The 17,179-nt window shown below is 33.6% G+C and overlaps 1 protein-coding gene across 3 annotated transcripts in view; it reads right to left on the bottom strand.

The window, feature by feature from the left end:
* Window positions 1-17,179, bottom strand: part of LOC108195805 (callose synthase 9) — a 46,691-nt gene that overhangs the window by 3,026 nt on the left and 26,486 nt on the right. For all 3 annotated transcript variants that reach the window (XM_017362760.2, XM_017362762.2, XM_017362761.2), the window contains 23 exons: window positions 16,714-16,808; window positions 16,531-16,612; window positions 16,226-16,386; window positions 16,003-16,123; window positions 15,331-15,428; window positions 15,135-15,225; window positions 14,855-15,015; window positions 14,073-14,182; window positions 12,785-12,919; window positions 10,410-10,478; window positions 10,113-10,290; window positions 9,904-10,018; window positions 7,897-8,016; window positions 7,018-7,133; window positions 6,856-6,939; window positions 6,645-6,757; window positions 6,183-6,235; window positions 5,928-6,104; window positions 2,463-2,510; window positions 1,810-1,968; window positions 467-580; window positions 294-382; window positions 37-195 (listed from right to left, as the gene is read on the bottom strand). In XM_017362760.2, coding sequence (XP_017218249.1) covers window positions 37-195; window positions 294-382; window positions 467-580; window positions 1,810-1,968; window positions 2,463-2,510; window positions 5,928-6,104; window positions 6,183-6,235; window positions 6,645-6,757; window positions 6,856-6,939; window positions 7,018-7,133; window positions 7,897-8,016; window positions 9,904-10,018; window positions 10,113-10,290; window positions 10,410-10,478; window positions 12,785-12,919; window positions 14,073-14,182; window positions 14,855-15,015; window positions 15,135-15,225; window positions 15,331-15,428; window positions 16,003-16,123; window positions 16,226-16,386; window positions 16,531-16,612; window positions 16,714-16,808 — 2,648 coding nt within the window. The remainder of the gene's footprint in view (window positions 1-36; window positions 196-293; window positions 383-466; window positions 581-1,809; window positions 1,969-2,462; window positions 2,511-5,927; window positions 6,105-6,182; window positions 6,236-6,644; window positions 6,758-6,855; window positions 6,940-7,017; window positions 7,134-7,896; window positions 8,017-9,903; window positions 10,019-10,112; window positions 10,291-10,409; window positions 10,479-12,784; window positions 12,920-14,072; window positions 14,183-14,854; window positions 15,016-15,134; window positions 15,226-15,330; window positions 15,429-16,002; window positions 16,124-16,225; window positions 16,387-16,530; window positions 16,613-16,713; window positions 16,809-17,179) is intronic.

The following is a 17,179-nucleotide window of genomic DNA, read 5'->3' as shown; positions in this document are numbered from 1 at the left end:
GTCCATATTTTAATTGGTTTTGAATAGTAGTCTTACTTTTGCCATTCAAATCCAGATGGATTGAATATGTATGGAGCATAAAGCCATGATATAACCATAAACCAACTGCTAACAGTTAGAAGTATATAAGACAGGGCACCATCATCATCATTCCCATATGCCAGGTACACCACCAACAAAAGTGCTACTTCCATTCTGAAAAGTTAACAAAATAGGCAACTGCTTAGCTTGGCCTTTAAAAAGGTAAAAAATTTTGCAGAGAGAGATAGAGAGAGAGAGAGAGAGAGAGAGACCCCTTGACAAAATGACTGCGAGCATAAAGCCGGTAATTCTCGGAAAATTTGATATGGCGTACCACAAATCCCCTACCAGTTGCATGATACTAAGGACCACGCAAGAAACCAATAAATCCGAGCACTTTTCAACATTAAAGTCAAAATAGCAGAAGAATGTTAAGGGACAAAACCTTTGCGCCTCCATGCAAAATAGTCCGACCAAAATAATGAGTCCTTGTGCCCAAGGAGAATGTAAAAAATACGGTGGAAAGCTGAAACTGCATGGTAACAAAACTAACAACGGCCTGCAGCAGCAAATAAAGAAGAAATATTTACCTTCACTAACATGCAAAGAGAAAATATAGAGCACTGACCAATTGGATTTCTCAAGCAAGACATGTATAAATCATAGATGCTAAAGTACAAACAATTAAAATAAATTTTGCAGAAAAAAATTATGTTGTAATTCAATTGAATGCATACACATACAGCATTCATCCAAGGACTAAAACATGATAGACGGAGTCCTGACAATACTGAAAGGTGTATAACAAGAAGAGGTGATATATGTCAAAGCTTATTGAGTCAGTACTTGGTGTTGAATTTTTTCAGTGTACAAGTAAAGATATATATTCACACTATCGAATAAATAATATTTGCAGTTTAAACTGAGAACTGATGTCTGATCAGTCATCACAGCCTTCTGTGAACAATTTGGCACTCTAAACGATGCATGTATATGCTGGCACGAGGAAAAGAATAGTTTGCTTTCTGTGGACAATTTGGAGTCCTCAACTAAACAACAGCTAATCTTGCCTTTCAACCATTAATAATAAGCTCTGAAAATCATATTACATTGTTATCGATTATGTTCCACAGAGCTTTGTGTCTGTTTTGGTCAAATGCCAATCGACTGATGGTTAACGGATAGAAAGAGAGGGAGGGGGTGGGGACAAAATATTACTACCTAAATGTAATAGACAAGTAAGGAAATAGTAATATTAGATGTTGTAACACAACATAATTTAACATGCCTATTCATCACAGGCTAGTTACTATTGACTGTAATGGAATTAAGAAAGAAAAGGGGCAACTAGAGAAGTATAAAAAAATTGATTTAAACATATTTAAAACTGGTTGAAAAAGAAGAGAGCCATGACACAGCAATTGTCTGCCAGAAAATAAGGTTGTTTCCAGTTAATGTTATATGCAGTGCTGATGCTTGAAATTGAAAATTGATAAATCATCCTTATTATCCTGTCAAAAGAGAACCATCCTTTATCTTTATTAACTTAAACCACTAGTTGATAATGTTAAGAAAGAAGAAAGAGTGGCATTTTTTGTTAGTGACGTTACCTGCATACTTACAATCTTAAATTAATTAACAAGCAGACAGAAACAATACTCTTTTTTATAAATTAAACCTATATAATCATTCTTATTGCTAATTTACATACAGGTACATGGGGAAAAGAAACGTCTTAATAACTTGGCAAAGAAAATAGGGCATACAAATGAAGACATGAGAACATACCCGTAAAAAGCCCTGTTCCAATATAAAACCCAGAATCATTGGTACAGCAGTAAACACACCAATTTGAAACAGAAATTGTGTATTTAGTGCAGCAGTTAAAGCAGTATTTTTTGTCACTGATGCCCTGTCCTTAATATCTTCACCAACACCTGAAAGGGCCTGGAAGAAAGTAACAACAACGTATAAAAAACTTGAAAGGTAATTTAGATGTTTTTGCACATCAAAGAAGAAAGGGAACATGCCAAAGAAAAGGAGAAAGATATTCACTAGGTTGTACTTATGGTATACACTTTGTTACCCCGACTCGTCCTTATGGTGTGGAAACTAGGTCACTTATTTTAGGCCTAAAACATATATGTTTCTAAAAAAAATGCAGTTTGGAAACATACAAGTCTTTCACAAATTAGCCGGGTCCGACACTTGGACATAAATCAATGTTTGGAAACTTCCAGCCGAGTTTGGGCAACAAAGTATACCAGCAAGATTACCAAATAGGTCAAATTACGGTAACCATTAACAAAAAAGTCCCTGAAGCTAACGTCTACATAAATAATTGCTAGAACCAGGAGAGTTCCAACTGTAGGTCTGGATTGATAATAATAATAATTTTGGTAAAACCTTAAAATTGTAATACAGAAAAGTTCATATCTTACCAAGTATGTCTTCCCATAAAGGAAAATGTATACAGTCAGAACGGTTAACTGCAAAGACAAAGAAAACCATTCATTAGTTAGTTTATATATTAGCTATAATCTTGATGTTACAATGTACACCTTGTTTCTAAATATATCTATTTGTGCGTAACTATGTTGATAAAAGAATTAAGGCAGAACAAAGCTACACATATATGAACATATATTATATTACTCAGCAATCACAGAATGTGTGTGTGTGTGTGTGTGGTTCTCTACTGGACTCTATATAAGATGGTTCCCTATGGAAGAATGGCCTACACACACACACACACAGCAGCTGTATTGCTAATACTACTACCCTACTACATTCTTGCTAGTTGTAAAAATGAGGCAGCGCCTCTTATGTAGAAAAGGGAAACTTGGAGGCCACTCTCCAACAGCAAAGCTCCAGTAATACTCCAGTCATGGATACTTGGAGGATATACTTGAGATATTACCATGCTCTCAAGGTAATTATGTAATCAGTATCTCTATTTAAAATCTCCCCTCACTTAAAAGCCTGTGTAAGTGGACTACTACAAGCCCTTGAGCATATCCTAAGTGTTCCAGAGAAGACTTTTGTGAATACTTGGACTCGACATTGTGACCACACAGTACATTTTAGGCCATGTCAAAAAATACAGAAAGAGGTGTCGTCAGCATGACAGTGGACTGCAACCAATCAGTGCTTGAACTGATAATTGTTGGATTAATTAGTACTTGCCCCTACAACCACTCGGTCTATTAGTTTATCTATGATGGATAGGCCCTTGATTGAGGGGTTGATGGCCATCCATCTTGATCGAAGGGTTGATGGATGGCCATCAACCACTTTATCACTCAAGCCCTTTACCAATCAAGGGCCAGAACTGGATATAAATGAGCAGCCCAAATTGTTTTTGGATCTGGTTAGGGGGTCAGAATTGGAAGAACTAAATGTGGACAGAACTTTCCTCAAGAACTTTGACACAATATTTAAACTAATATACTCCTTCCCTGATAATTATTGGTACAGATCTGTTTGGATGGGAAAACTTGAATAGAATCTGGCTAAAATTTCGCTTAAAAAACTTGTTGCCCCAAGAACATTGAATTTTTTGCCAATTGGACTACATACATTAACGAAATGCTCGGATAACGTCTCAAATCAATGAATATAATACAGATTAAAAGTGTTTGTGTGTGTATATGAAAGAAATCAGTAGCTATTTTATAGAAGAACGAAGGTAGAACATTGTCACACACACACGCGCGCGCGAGCACACACACACACACATATTATGAATATGTTTATATCATTTGGCAATCACTATGGACATATATAGCTGCTTAGAGCATCTCCAACCCCAAAAGCCCCAAGCTAAAATTGTCTATGTGACATCTAGATGGCACTTATAGAGATTGTCTAAAAATTATACAACTCCAACCCTCCATCCCCTTAACAAAAAATATAGCCAACCATGTTTAGTTGGCTATATTTGTCAAACAAAGTGAGCCCTTAGGTACAAATTTACACAAGCACAATATAGATAATCCCATTGGAGCATATACATGTCCCCTTAGCAAAAATTTTACATAATCAATTTAGCCAATCAATTTAGCCAACCATTATATATATTCCCCTTGGAGATGCTCTTAGTACCATTCCACTACATTCTTGCTTATCCCAACGTGGCAGCAACAACTTATATATATTCTATCAATAAAACTACGGTGATGCTCTAGTCATGGATAACATCAAATATATTGTCATGGCTGGTGTCATGTACTTGGACGATACGACTGAGATACTACCATGCGGTCATGGTAATTATGTAATTACAGTCTTCATCTTGGTTGTCACGGCGGCAAGTCTGAGTCAAGTCGACAGTCTGGGCAACTAGTTGACTAGTCAAAAAATTAATTATAGATAAACTATATAATAAATAATATACACACATGTGTAATTACATAAGTGTAGTGTAATTACATAATATACACACGTGTAATCAACATTCCCATATAGGCCTCGTTTGGTAGCATGTAACCCAGCGCAGTAACTCATGGTTCCATGTAACTTCTACTAGTTACACCGTTTGGTTGCATCACATTATATTTATACACAGGAACTCAAATTTCCAAGGAATTTGTAGTTGCGGTAAAACGCTGGAACCTAGTTACACAGCTCAGGCGCGGGTATTGTGAGTTACATAGCTGAGCACAATTAAAATATTATATACTAAATTAAACACAACATCAATATTATAATTCAATATCAAAATTTAATACTGAAAATTAATTCTGAAAAAAATAATCCATATTAAATGTTGTAATATAGTAATCTTTCAAATTTACTTATATTATCATTATATATATACAAATCAATTTAGATTTAAAATTTATATTTAGTTTAAGTAATGTTATATATATTTTTATTTTCTATTATGTATAATAATATTATACATATATATTAATTTTTATTATCTATTTATTCATTTTTAATAATAATATATTTTAATTTTATATATTTTTCTTAATTTGTTTGTTATTTATCTTTTAAAATTAAACTTATTAACTCATTATAATATCTATTTAACAAGAAAGCCTTATTGTCGTTATTTGAATTCTACATTTATTTTCTTTATTTAAAATTTGTTAAACTTATTTTATTATATACATAACATAATTTCTTATATAATAATTAATTATATACTTATTAATACCAAAGCAGGCATCAACTATTCATTATTTTTAATATTATATAAACATATTGACTCATCTTAATAATTATTTTAAATATATTTTATAAATCTTAATATTTTTTAAAATGCTTTTTGTAAATAATTAAAATTTATTTCAGTAATGCACCTAACTTTATTTTATTTTATTTAGATATTATATAAATTTATTTAATTTTATATTTTTATAAATAGTTAACTTTCTGCACAAAATTCTAGTCACACACCACACATCATATATATACCAAACACAGGTTTTTTATTTTCACGGGAAGTGCAACACTGTAACTTGGTTCCAGGTAACTTCAAGTTCCCACGCAACTACAAAATCGTGAAAACAAACGAGGCCATATATTATTAACAAACATCTACCTTACCTCCTTTACAAAGCATACATACATGTAGACACACACACACACACATGTCAATATATGACAGTTTAAAACAAGTCACACTCAGACACACACACACACACATATCAGTTTCAATTCTAGAAGTGTCTGCTGTTGATGCTGATTAGGATTTTAGAAAAAAAGTTCTTTTCTTTATTTTATCCAATTTGGATTCGCTTTTTGACAGGGTTTTGCACTTGATGACTGACTAGTGGTTTAAGTCAACTAACTTTCCAACAATACCAGGTTGGGCGTCGTGACAACAGTGGTTTAGCTAAACCTTTTGGTGTCTATAAAATCAAGAAAGTCACTGATATACTCTATAAATAGCATACCATCGTGCAAAAATAGTAGCCAACAGTGGTAAAGTAGAACGACATCATTCGGTAGAAATCGAGGAGCTGTCCAAGCCTGTAAACATCTCTGCTAAGAACTTGTTCGCCATTCCCGCCTGCAACTTTTCCCTCGAATAAAGCAATCTGATTGAGACCAACATCCCTTCCTTTTCCAACCTGTTCACCTTTTAATTAATATTTGTGTATACTATACTAGACAAAGTGATTAGTGAGTGCAAAACGGAGGAGCTTTACCTGGATATATTCATGGTGAGTAATATTTCCTTGGCGCAAAGTTGAATTAAACCCTAAAATTTGTTCCGAAACATTAAAAGCTGAAATATAAATAAATTTATACCATACATAATATACTAGGAGGATAATTAGATTCTGAGATAGGATTTCATAAACATTGTTGTGCAAGAGTTTGCTCTGGTCATATTTCTCAAAGTTTTAGAAAATAAAAGCCAAGATTCTTTAAAAGGTGAGTAAATTTTTACAAATGTGCATGCATAATTCACCAGGGTGTATTATTGTCACACAAAGTTTGCATAATATGCTACATCACAACATATTTTGTGTCCAGCCAAAACTTTTGAAGGGATTTGTTCCTGCCATTATGTAAGCCCTCACTAATATAAGGAATTTATTCAACATGAACAATAAAAAGACATAATGTAATCCTCAGGTATAACTTTATTGATATAATAGACATACCCGCATAAATATCTTCACTGATGTTAATCACACGAGAGGCCTTGCTGATACCGCCACGTGTGATATGGAAAACTCTATCAAAAACATCTGGATGACCATAGTGCATTCGGACCCTGAGCATGGAATTAATATATCATATGGAAAATTATAAAAGTATCTAAAACTGATGTACTGCCGAGGCTTATCTGCAATCTCATTAAGTTGGACTTACTTCAAAGGATTTGCAAGTATACGTTGTCCAAGAGTAACAAAACTAGTTTCCTGATTTGACATGAAAGATGCCAACGAAGAAACACTGGAAAAATTATACAATGAGCTGTATCCTGACCAACAGAGAGTAAATCAAAGTAAAATATACAACAAAAACCAATACCTTCCCGTAAATACATGTTCCCTCACCCCCAGTATTGTAGGAGGACGAAGACCATGATTACGATAAAATTCTTCAAGAAGATTCCTCATCTTTAAAGCTTCCTCGAAATAATTATCCTAACACAGAATAAATTTAATATAATTAATATACTTACAAGATATAAACTATTATAGATTGCAGCAGATATATGAAATCTATAGTAGACATTATTATAAATAGTAGCAGAACCACGATTTGTATCCAGGAGAGATCAAAATTCAAATAGGCCTCAATAGACCTATAGCCCTCAACAATATATAACTAATACAGTGAACGAGAAGAATAACATACAAAGTTAACTTGATTAGTTTTAATCAATCAAACGTGAACTATATTGATTTTATGACTTATTACAAAAACCTATGTTACCCGGCCTCTTCAGTTTGTCTCGAGTACCTATGTCAGTCAGTCGAAACTCGAACATGGGTATGGATACCTGGAACATTTTATTTTAGGCCAAAAACATGAAAATTAACAAAATGCTGCTGAATCCGACACTGGGACACATACCCATGTTGGATACTTCTAGCCGAATCCAGGTAACATAGACTAGAACTCCTTTCTTACAATATATAATTGAACTCCATTTTTACAAACTTCTCTGACCTACCTGCATTAAACTTCTATGACCTATATGTAATCCCCACACTTCAAAAGTCAGCTCTATATATATCAAAAATATATTATTCCCTTGGTATAAGTAATTTACTGCATTCAACACCGCCTCACCCATAAGTAATCTGACTTCGATCATACATCAGAATAAGAGAAAGATCACAATTGTATTACAAGTTTACAACCCTATAAGACATACTTAAATACAATCATATAAGCACTTGCCTGATTCATGTCAATCGTCTGCATTGCATTACCACGGGTAAATATAACAGCATGATTCTGATTTTCTGGTTTCCCCTCACCAAGCTTTGGGTTTCCAGGCAACTTAACTGAGTAGATTTCCTGTAAAGGAATTAAATTTTGTAAGGAACAAAAGCATGAGATAAATTCCTTTTTAATATTATAATAAGTGCTGACAATTGTATATGCATATTAAAAATTGCCTATTAATGAATATTATAATGATGTTTTGCAATTTAGCAGTCTAATTGTTATTATGAAATTTGCAACACATGAGACTAACCAGGTTGATAATCAGTTAAGTATCAATTATACCAAGTGTCACACTTTAATCAGATTTCTATGATCAACTGGTAATGAAATAAATAGCACTAATGGTGGATATGCACATGGTCGGTCTTTATTACTGTAATAGAATAGTTAAGCAAAACTAGGGCAAGACAACGTAGCATATCAATCACAAGTTCACTTATATAACTTGTGATGAGGAATGAAACTTTGCACAAGAAACTAACAACTCATTCATTATCAATACTAATCCTCTAATAAATACATATAACAAGTTACAACTTACAACTAGTCAACCATTGTTGTAAGCAGATACTTCTTATTTTAATTAAATTTCTAGGAGACAACTACCGCCTGGCCTGGTATCTGATACATATTACAAGACTCACAAATTTAAATAAAACTCAAGATTATCAACTAAAATGTCGTGCTTTAAAAGTGGACTCTCAAACTAAATTATACTTGTCCAATTGTCCTTATTTCATGGATTAGTTTTGCATCAATTTGCCTTGTTGTAGGTGCCTCGCCCAACAGTTAATCGGATTTTTCAGAGTATCATATATGCTTCGAGCACATTTGTAGTATAAATGTGAAGGGTTTGCGAAAATATAAAAGAAACTCAAACACACAAAATAAAAATTACAGATGTTTTGCTACCTTTTCTGTAGCTTTTACACATCAAATTTACCCAGTGGTTCTCCATAATAATTTCCCAACAGTTCTTATGGTATATCTTGTTACCAACAATTGCTTCCTATAAGCTTTTCACATATAATGTTCGCTTGCAGCGAGTTAGACTCTCCTGCAAACCATCACATATGGTGTGTTCTCCTGGTTTCCAATCATTCAAATTGATCAGTAATCTTAATTGTTTTTGTTTTGGACAGCACAGCTACAACTAATGATACCCGCGGTACTAAAACGGGATTTAACAATATGCCCTTAACCAAAATCTGAAGGAATTTCAAAATGGTAAAAAATCTTGCACACTGGCACTGAGACTCCATAGACTGACTGAGTCGCAAGGCGACAACCTAGCGAGAGCGATGCAAGTTTTGGTGATTGGAAATTTGGAACAATAATCAAATCTTAATTTAATTGCATGAAGTTACATACTTTCTTCATTGACATAGCTGAAGAGGTTGGATTTCGATTTCGATTACCCAGACTTGCTTTAATTCCAGTCATATGGACAAGCGACTTGAGGCAAAAAAATGGATATGGGTCTCAAATCAAAGAGGTCAAAGGAATACTAATCAAAACTCACATCACCATGATAGGATTCAGATTATTACACTACATCTGAGAGTTAACAGGTTGAAGATCAAACGATGTATTAGAAGATGATGATGGAAGAAAGGGTAGTGAAGTTTCTTGATAAACTTCGCAGTGACTATGATTTAATCAATTATCAAATTATTGGAGTATAGATAGGTTCATCCCCCACAGTCGAAGAGAAGCAGGGAGGGGGGGTGTTAAGAGTTTAGTTGAAGAGAAAGTATGGCCCAGTCTCCCCATGATTTGGAATGTGGAAGGCATCTAATTGCATTAAATATTTCCCTATTACATACCTAAATGAAGGTAACAAAGAAAAGTTATCAAGTAATTAATTTAAATTGCCTACACACGTAACATATCAAGCTTTAAGTACAAATTTTGCACAAACTAACATGGAAAAGATAAACTACTAAGGAATAATACCTTATCTTTGCCGTTGATATCAGCTTTTACAAGTTTGGAGTAGAACTCTGTCTGCACAATTCCATCTTTCATAGTCTCGACCTCATCAATAAAGGCAACTCGAAGGGCTTCATTTCTAGTAGGAGAACAAAAATAAGAAATTTAAGAATGACTACACATGGAAGCACCAGAGAGTAAAAAGACAACAAAAACAAATCTAATATGACAACCTTTGCATCAGCAATGCAATATCTGCAGCCTCGGGTTTTTGGTCTTCTTTCTGTTTTCCATATATTTGGCAAGTAACCACATATGTAAATTTTAGGTCAGCTTGAGCCCTAGCTTCTGGAGATAACTCAAAACCTTGAGTATCATTTGCTTCGTTATTGGAAAGAGCTGCTTCCATATCTAATTTGTTAACATAAAGTGAGAATATATTGTACAGAAGTGGCCAATTTGACGTTGACTTGGCAGAATTTTACATAAATGAACTAAGAGATACATATGAACAGGTATAAGATGGAAACCTCCTGCAGTCGTCCTCTCCAGATAAGCCTGGAGCATTATCGCTTTTCTGTAGTACATCATTCCACGAACTGAAAAGCTCCAATTTTATCAAAATTAGGTTAACATATAGACAATTGAAGAAAAAAGTTTGAATTCATACTAGCGACATATGTTAGACCACCAAAGTACCTAGCAAATGTAACAAATCACAACCCAAGTCTAGTTTCAAGTTTAAAAAGTGTTTAAATTATTTTTAAAACAGGTGCACTAGTAAGCTGTAAATGGGATTTCCCAAACACTCTCAAAATGAACTAAAATAATTTCAACATGTAGATTACAAAATCTTCATAACAGACCATGGAATAAGTTCACAAACATAGGAAGCTTAAAATTCATGATTAATGTATCCTTAAAGATATGGGCCAGCGTCAACACAGAGTAACCAAGGAAAATATCATGCATCACAGATACACAGGCAGCTAAAATCGCATGAACAGTCCAACATGACACATGAAAAAGGTTTATTGCAATACTGCATTCTCATGCTAACCGCTTGTTAAGAACGAAGATATCAACCTTATTGAGCAGAGACTCAAGAGCCTGGCTAACAAGAGTGAATTTACACAAGGACTAATGTATATTCCAATTTAGTTAAAGCATGACCTGTGCCATTACTTACATTGTACATGACTGACTTATTAGGGCAACATGGAAAAAGCTTAAAGCATCAGCTAATTGTTTAATTGATTTCAATACCCATCAGTTAAGCATACACCCAATTTTGCAGGCTATAATAGCCTAGCACATTACTCACATAAAACAGTACTAATCCAACCGAAAACTCTGACTTAATCAGTGTAAATCAACATGAATTACAGTTCACGTACTATAAGATGTCCAAATATACATGCTAGATAACCTCTTCAGATGAATGTAGCAGTGCATGACTTAGGTTCGTATTTTGTCTTTTAACCAATAAACAAATCCAGAAGAACGGAAATGATACCAGAAGCACAATCAGAGAGATAAAAACAAGGAGATGAGAACTCTGGTAGGTAAAGGACAGTGAAAAAACATGTACTGATCCAAAACCAATATAGTGATCCCACCTGCAATCCCTATTAATAAAATCCATTGGTGCATGCTACAGGCTATTGAAAATTATTTTTAACTTCCGCTTCGATGTATACAACTAAGACTTGTGTACACAACTTTTAGGATTTGACCCAATGGTTCTCCATTAGATCAAATTCCCATGTTTTTCCTATTTTACCATTTTTAATTCTTTACATGCAGAGTCTATATGTTAATACTACGTAGTGGCCTAAGATTAAAAAAAACTATATATTATTATTCTCCTCAACAATAGCCACTAAATTAGATTTGTATGCTGCAACCTAATTAATACTTGTACAGTTTGCTGAATAAGCTCCGAAATCAGGCTAAAAAACAATTTAAATAAACAAAAATATAATGGTAAACAATAAATAAACAAGTTATTACTGAAAACCTCAGATGACTATGACTAATGTTAATAAACTTGATCTTTGGATTAGGACTCGTGTATGTTTGCATTCTCAAAGCATAAGGGATATGTGAGGAAAAATTGCATCACCAAAAATATATTGCCATTTCAGTTTCTCTTCCACTGCTTGTCACTCGTTCGAGGCCTAAAACACAAATACACCGCAAGATGTATACACCATCTGATTCAATTTAATACCTTCTCTAAAAAAAATTCCTTGTATTAGGATATTAGCCTCTAGTTTCTAGAGTGCAATATATGCTAGTTTCAAACTTCATCCTTAGTTCCTTATTAATGTGATTAGATGTTCATTACTAATATGCATACAACTTATTAACTTCATATGGGTAATATTGCTAAACACACAATTACTCGAATTAATAACTGTAGAAAGTGGAATTTATACTAATATAATGATATCCGCACCTAACTCTAAATAACCAATTGCATTGAAACCATTTCATTTCGCCATGCAGACAGTATTACAAGAGATGAAGAGATTCAAGCATGACAAACCACTTGTGTTTTTGTGCATCCATTTACATAATGCAATGCTCTAAGAAGTCAAAAATGGGGTAAACAACAGAAGTTAAAAGATAATATATAGGGACCAGCACTAATGTGCACTAACCTATTAGTTATTACTATTAGATGCAAGGAAAAGCATCCAAGCGAGATTATATGCACATGTACAGACGTAAGAGCTATCAATATGCAAGCACACAAAGTTGCAGAAGCTTGTAATACATATAAGTAAATATAAAACAAAAACCAAATTTAGACAGATAGAAATATACAGTACTAAACAAATACAGGAGTCGAGATGCTGTTGCAACAAAAAAGACATTATTTTAAAGTGAAAGATCATACCAGTTCTGGCTAGTGTTTGCCCACGGTATGACGCCCAAAACCGGAGTTCGAGTATATCATTGGGATTATCATTAAGTTCAGACTCATGGGCATTTTCATCACGACCAATTCGCGCAAGAAAGTTTTTCCATTCATCTGAAAAGGATGACTACAGCATTACAACAGTACAAAAATAGATAACATAGGTCATTAATATCCCATCATAAAAGCTTATATAGAAGAAGAATAAAATAGAGAGGAAAAAATTAAGTTATATGTGTATATTAGTAAATCAACTAATAATACTAAGGTGGTGACGTAGGATAAATTCAAGGTAAAATATTTGAATTTTTTACCAGAATATCTCGTAAAGGGAGGGATTTTGAGAAAAACGAAGAACAGCATCGACAATTATACTTCAAATAAAATTAGAATAATGTGATGTAACAAGAAAGTGATACTACCATTAATGTCTAAATTGTAGAATATACTTCACAGATAAGATGACTACTTACTCATATATAAAAATTCAAGTGAAACTATAGCTCTCTGGTGATACCTCAGATAGCATGATATAATAATCTACAAAGTTGATACTACTTTTAAGAATTAAATGGAAATGATGCCATCCTAAAGTGATCTGAGGAAGTGCTGGTTTACATTGTCACAATATTTAAAATTAACAGAAAAAACAAACTTATGAACTACAACAAATGGTCCTGCACCTTCTGAACAAGTAAAAGTATCAGACGAAACTTACCCACAATTATTTAAGGGGATCCTAACCCATTCCTTTTGGAACAAGATACTCAAAGACTCAAAATTTTGTATGTGTTCCAACTAATAATTTATCTTTACAACCCAAAAACCCTTTCGTATGTCTTCTAGATATTTCTGTTTTCAACGTATAGTTCCCGATACCCATTCCTTTAATGTCTTGATAGGCTGTTGAATATGGATAACAGACTTCTTTTATTTGTTTGAAAGTCCCTAAATAACAGTAGTCACAACTAAGCAAGTAATACAGAGATTTATCAAAGTTTATTGTGCTCAAATGGCATATGAGATGATCGCAATTGGGTATCCACTATCAAAATGAATTCCCAAGCTTTACTCTGTGCTTTTAAGCTGTCCACAAATTCATAACTCAATTTCTTAATTGAAAATTTTAACCTTCACTGTCAAGAGAATTGTAACGAGTAAAACATTAGATATGTCTGCTAGAGACAGCTCCCTTAGATTTATTAAGGTGCCAGCTCAAACACATTATAGCAACATTAATTGTATCGTCCAAAGGAACTGCATAAACCTGGATATATCTTCTGGAGATAAAATAACGTTGAAATTCCATCTTCATTCTTTTTAAGTAGCTCAGGCATACTATACAGCACAGTCTCGGAATAGTAAGGAGTGAATACACTGCAAAGGAAATGGTTAAAGGATGACATTATAAACTAAGACAATAATCAAGCCGCTAATTAAACACCAAACTTAGGCGACTCTTTCCAACTTTCTAAGGGTAATTAGTTCCATCAATCAGTCACAAAACGCGACCACTGCCCAGCATACACACAGAAGAAATCTACCCATTATATTACAGTTTCCAAAATCCAATCACTTTTTGAAACACAACTTCAATCCATTGAATTTAAACAATTAAATGAATTTTTACTAACCTCCACATGCAAACAGGCATGGTATGTGTTGAAGCTCATGCATCAGTTTATCTTCTAAAATGTGGATGGTCAACATTGTTATAGGAAGCAGATGGGTTACTATGTGAGATATAAATGTGCAGTATGTTTGGATTTGAATAAAATACATTCAGGACTATATCCAAAAGAAAGATCACAGTGAAAAAAACTAAAAAATATTTCACTTCATATATCATTAGCCATATTAGATATCAATATCATATTATTTTTAAATCATGCCTTGGTGGTGGCAAAGGTGCTCTTTAAGGTGAAAGAGGTCTAGAGTTCACTTCTGAGCTCTCCATGCCTATACACTTATAAATAAACCAACTATAACAAAGGAATAAATTAATTACAGTAACCACTACCACCAACATGCTTCGAGGATAGGGATTACCTGAAGGACAACATAGCACGGACAGGCTTGGTTTGAGGCATGTCCATGAAGAGAGAATTTGTGAAGAATTCTAACCTACGTCTAGCCTCCAAATTTCTTGGGATATTGGCAGCAGAGTCTTTAATAGTTAACAAGGAATATAATCTTTTAACTTGTGATCTCTGCGCAAAAATTCAAATTAGTTTTTTTCAAACTACTTGCAATATAGAAATCCAATCCAACAACAAATGTCATTCAGATTAAAACCAGAAAGCAAAGAAATAAAAATAATTGAGCATACCAACTCAGGGTCTCTAGGCCACTTTAACTTTGAAAACAGTCTACCTTCAGTCCTTGCTTTTTGCAACAAATTCCAAGTGTCATAATTCTTACTGCACTTACCCCATTCGCACACAAATATAAACACATCATGTGAATATTAACAGGACATTAATAGTTATAATAGGATGCAGGAGAAAGTCAACTGCATGGCTCACCTCATATTGATAGAAAGGACATCAATTCGTACCACATCATACAAATCCTGAACAGCTTTAATTGCACCATTAACAAGTTCTGGAGTTTCGGTGCCTTTCTATACAGCAAAATTGCAAACTCAGCATTATTAAACTAAACAATTTGGACATTCCAAGTTTTTCAAATAATGTAGTTTATGCTCAGACAGATGATATACAAATATTGGCACTCATGGAAAAAACCAACAATTTGACTGGTAGTCAATTCTCTTATAAAATAATCTGGAACAGTAAAGAAACTTCAGATCTCGCACATGTGTTGGTATTATCAAGAAAACAAATGTTCACAACAATACAAGCAGAAGTATATTTACTAAAGTTGATTTTTACCCCAGAGCAAGGCAAGAGACTGGCATCTTTATGCTGCCCGTCTTTTGTTCAATACTAATTATATACTATACTAATATTTGTTTTTGTTCCAATCAACCAAACATTATATAAAGTAATTTTATGTCAAAGAGCTGTTGGGTGCATTAATAAGAACTAAACCACAGAAATTTGGACACATGCTATCTTCATCTAAAATTTAGAGCAAATACTAATGTAGTAACAGTTATTAGTTCATAAAAAGACCAAATTTTATCTTTATAATTCATAATTAGGAAACTTATGTACTTGCTAATTTAAACGTACCAGTATTCCCATTAGTGCCGTAACTTTTTGAATGACAAGAGAAAGCATACTGAGCCGAAAATCGTCATTAATACTCTTCCTTGTGATACTTTCATTTATATCTTTACAGATACGTTCAACCCTGAGAAATGAAAGGACATATAGCATCACAACCTTGCATAGTTTTACTCATTTCAACTCGTAACTCAGGATTCTAAATCATTTATGTAATAAGCATACATACCACATCTTTCCTTCATCGTCCAATATAGATGTAAGGATAAGCTTGAATGAATGATAGAATTCAATAACTGCATATTTCATGTAGTCATCCTTACAGATTCTATCCCATAGCTCATCTTGCGACTCCCGGTTCTCTGCTGCTATATCTTTAGCAAGAATAATCTGCCAGTGAAAACATAATCAATAGATTTGAAAATATCAAGAAAAAATTAACTACAGAGCATGACTCAATATACCGATTTGCACAGAGTGAAACATTCAATGCTAAGACATATTGGTAAGTAAACTTTTAATTAACTAGCCAACCTTGCTTGCTAAAAGAAAAAGGGGCCACTGGACCATGGGAATAACTCCAGAATTCTTAGGCATTTGAAGCAGCTCCATTTCTCTGAAAGAAGATAATGATTACTGAATTTTTTTACCGATATAATGATAATAATCATATTTTGGTATGTAGACAAGCAAAAGAATAGACTTATTCACACTCACAAACTTGTAATGTAATCTTCTTCTCGCAGATTTCGTATAATCTCATTCCAAAAAGGAGAAAACCTAGTTGCATCAGCCTTGACCATCTCCGGGACCTTTATAGAGACATTTTAACTGATCAATATTTGACGCCGCCGCTTACAGTGACATGAAGCACATTCTTTTACAATATAAGATAAAATATAAATATCGATGGAAGGAGGAAAGAGAAAGGAGAAGGGAGAAAGGGGTAAGAAGCAAAAAAACCTAAACAACCATCAGTATCACGACCAACACACAATAACAGAGCAGAAAAGAGGAAATAAAAACATGCACAGCCATTTTTCAATAATGATAATAACTCGGACAATTTATCATTAATTAATAAATATGGACAAACACACAGCCAAAAACCTATCAGTCCACAAGCATATCCTATCACTAATTCACTACATTATTTATCCTAAACAAGCCACATCAGGTGTAG

Source organism: Daucus carota, chromosome 7 (assembly GCF_001625215.2).
Source record: "Daucus carota subsp. sativus chromosome 7, DH1 v3.0, whole genome shotgun sequence".
Classification (NCBI taxonomy): Eukaryota; Viridiplantae; Streptophyta; class Magnoliopsida; order Apiales; family Apiaceae; genus Daucus; species Daucus carota.
This window is presented reverse-complemented; position numbering and strand designations above follow the sequence as displayed.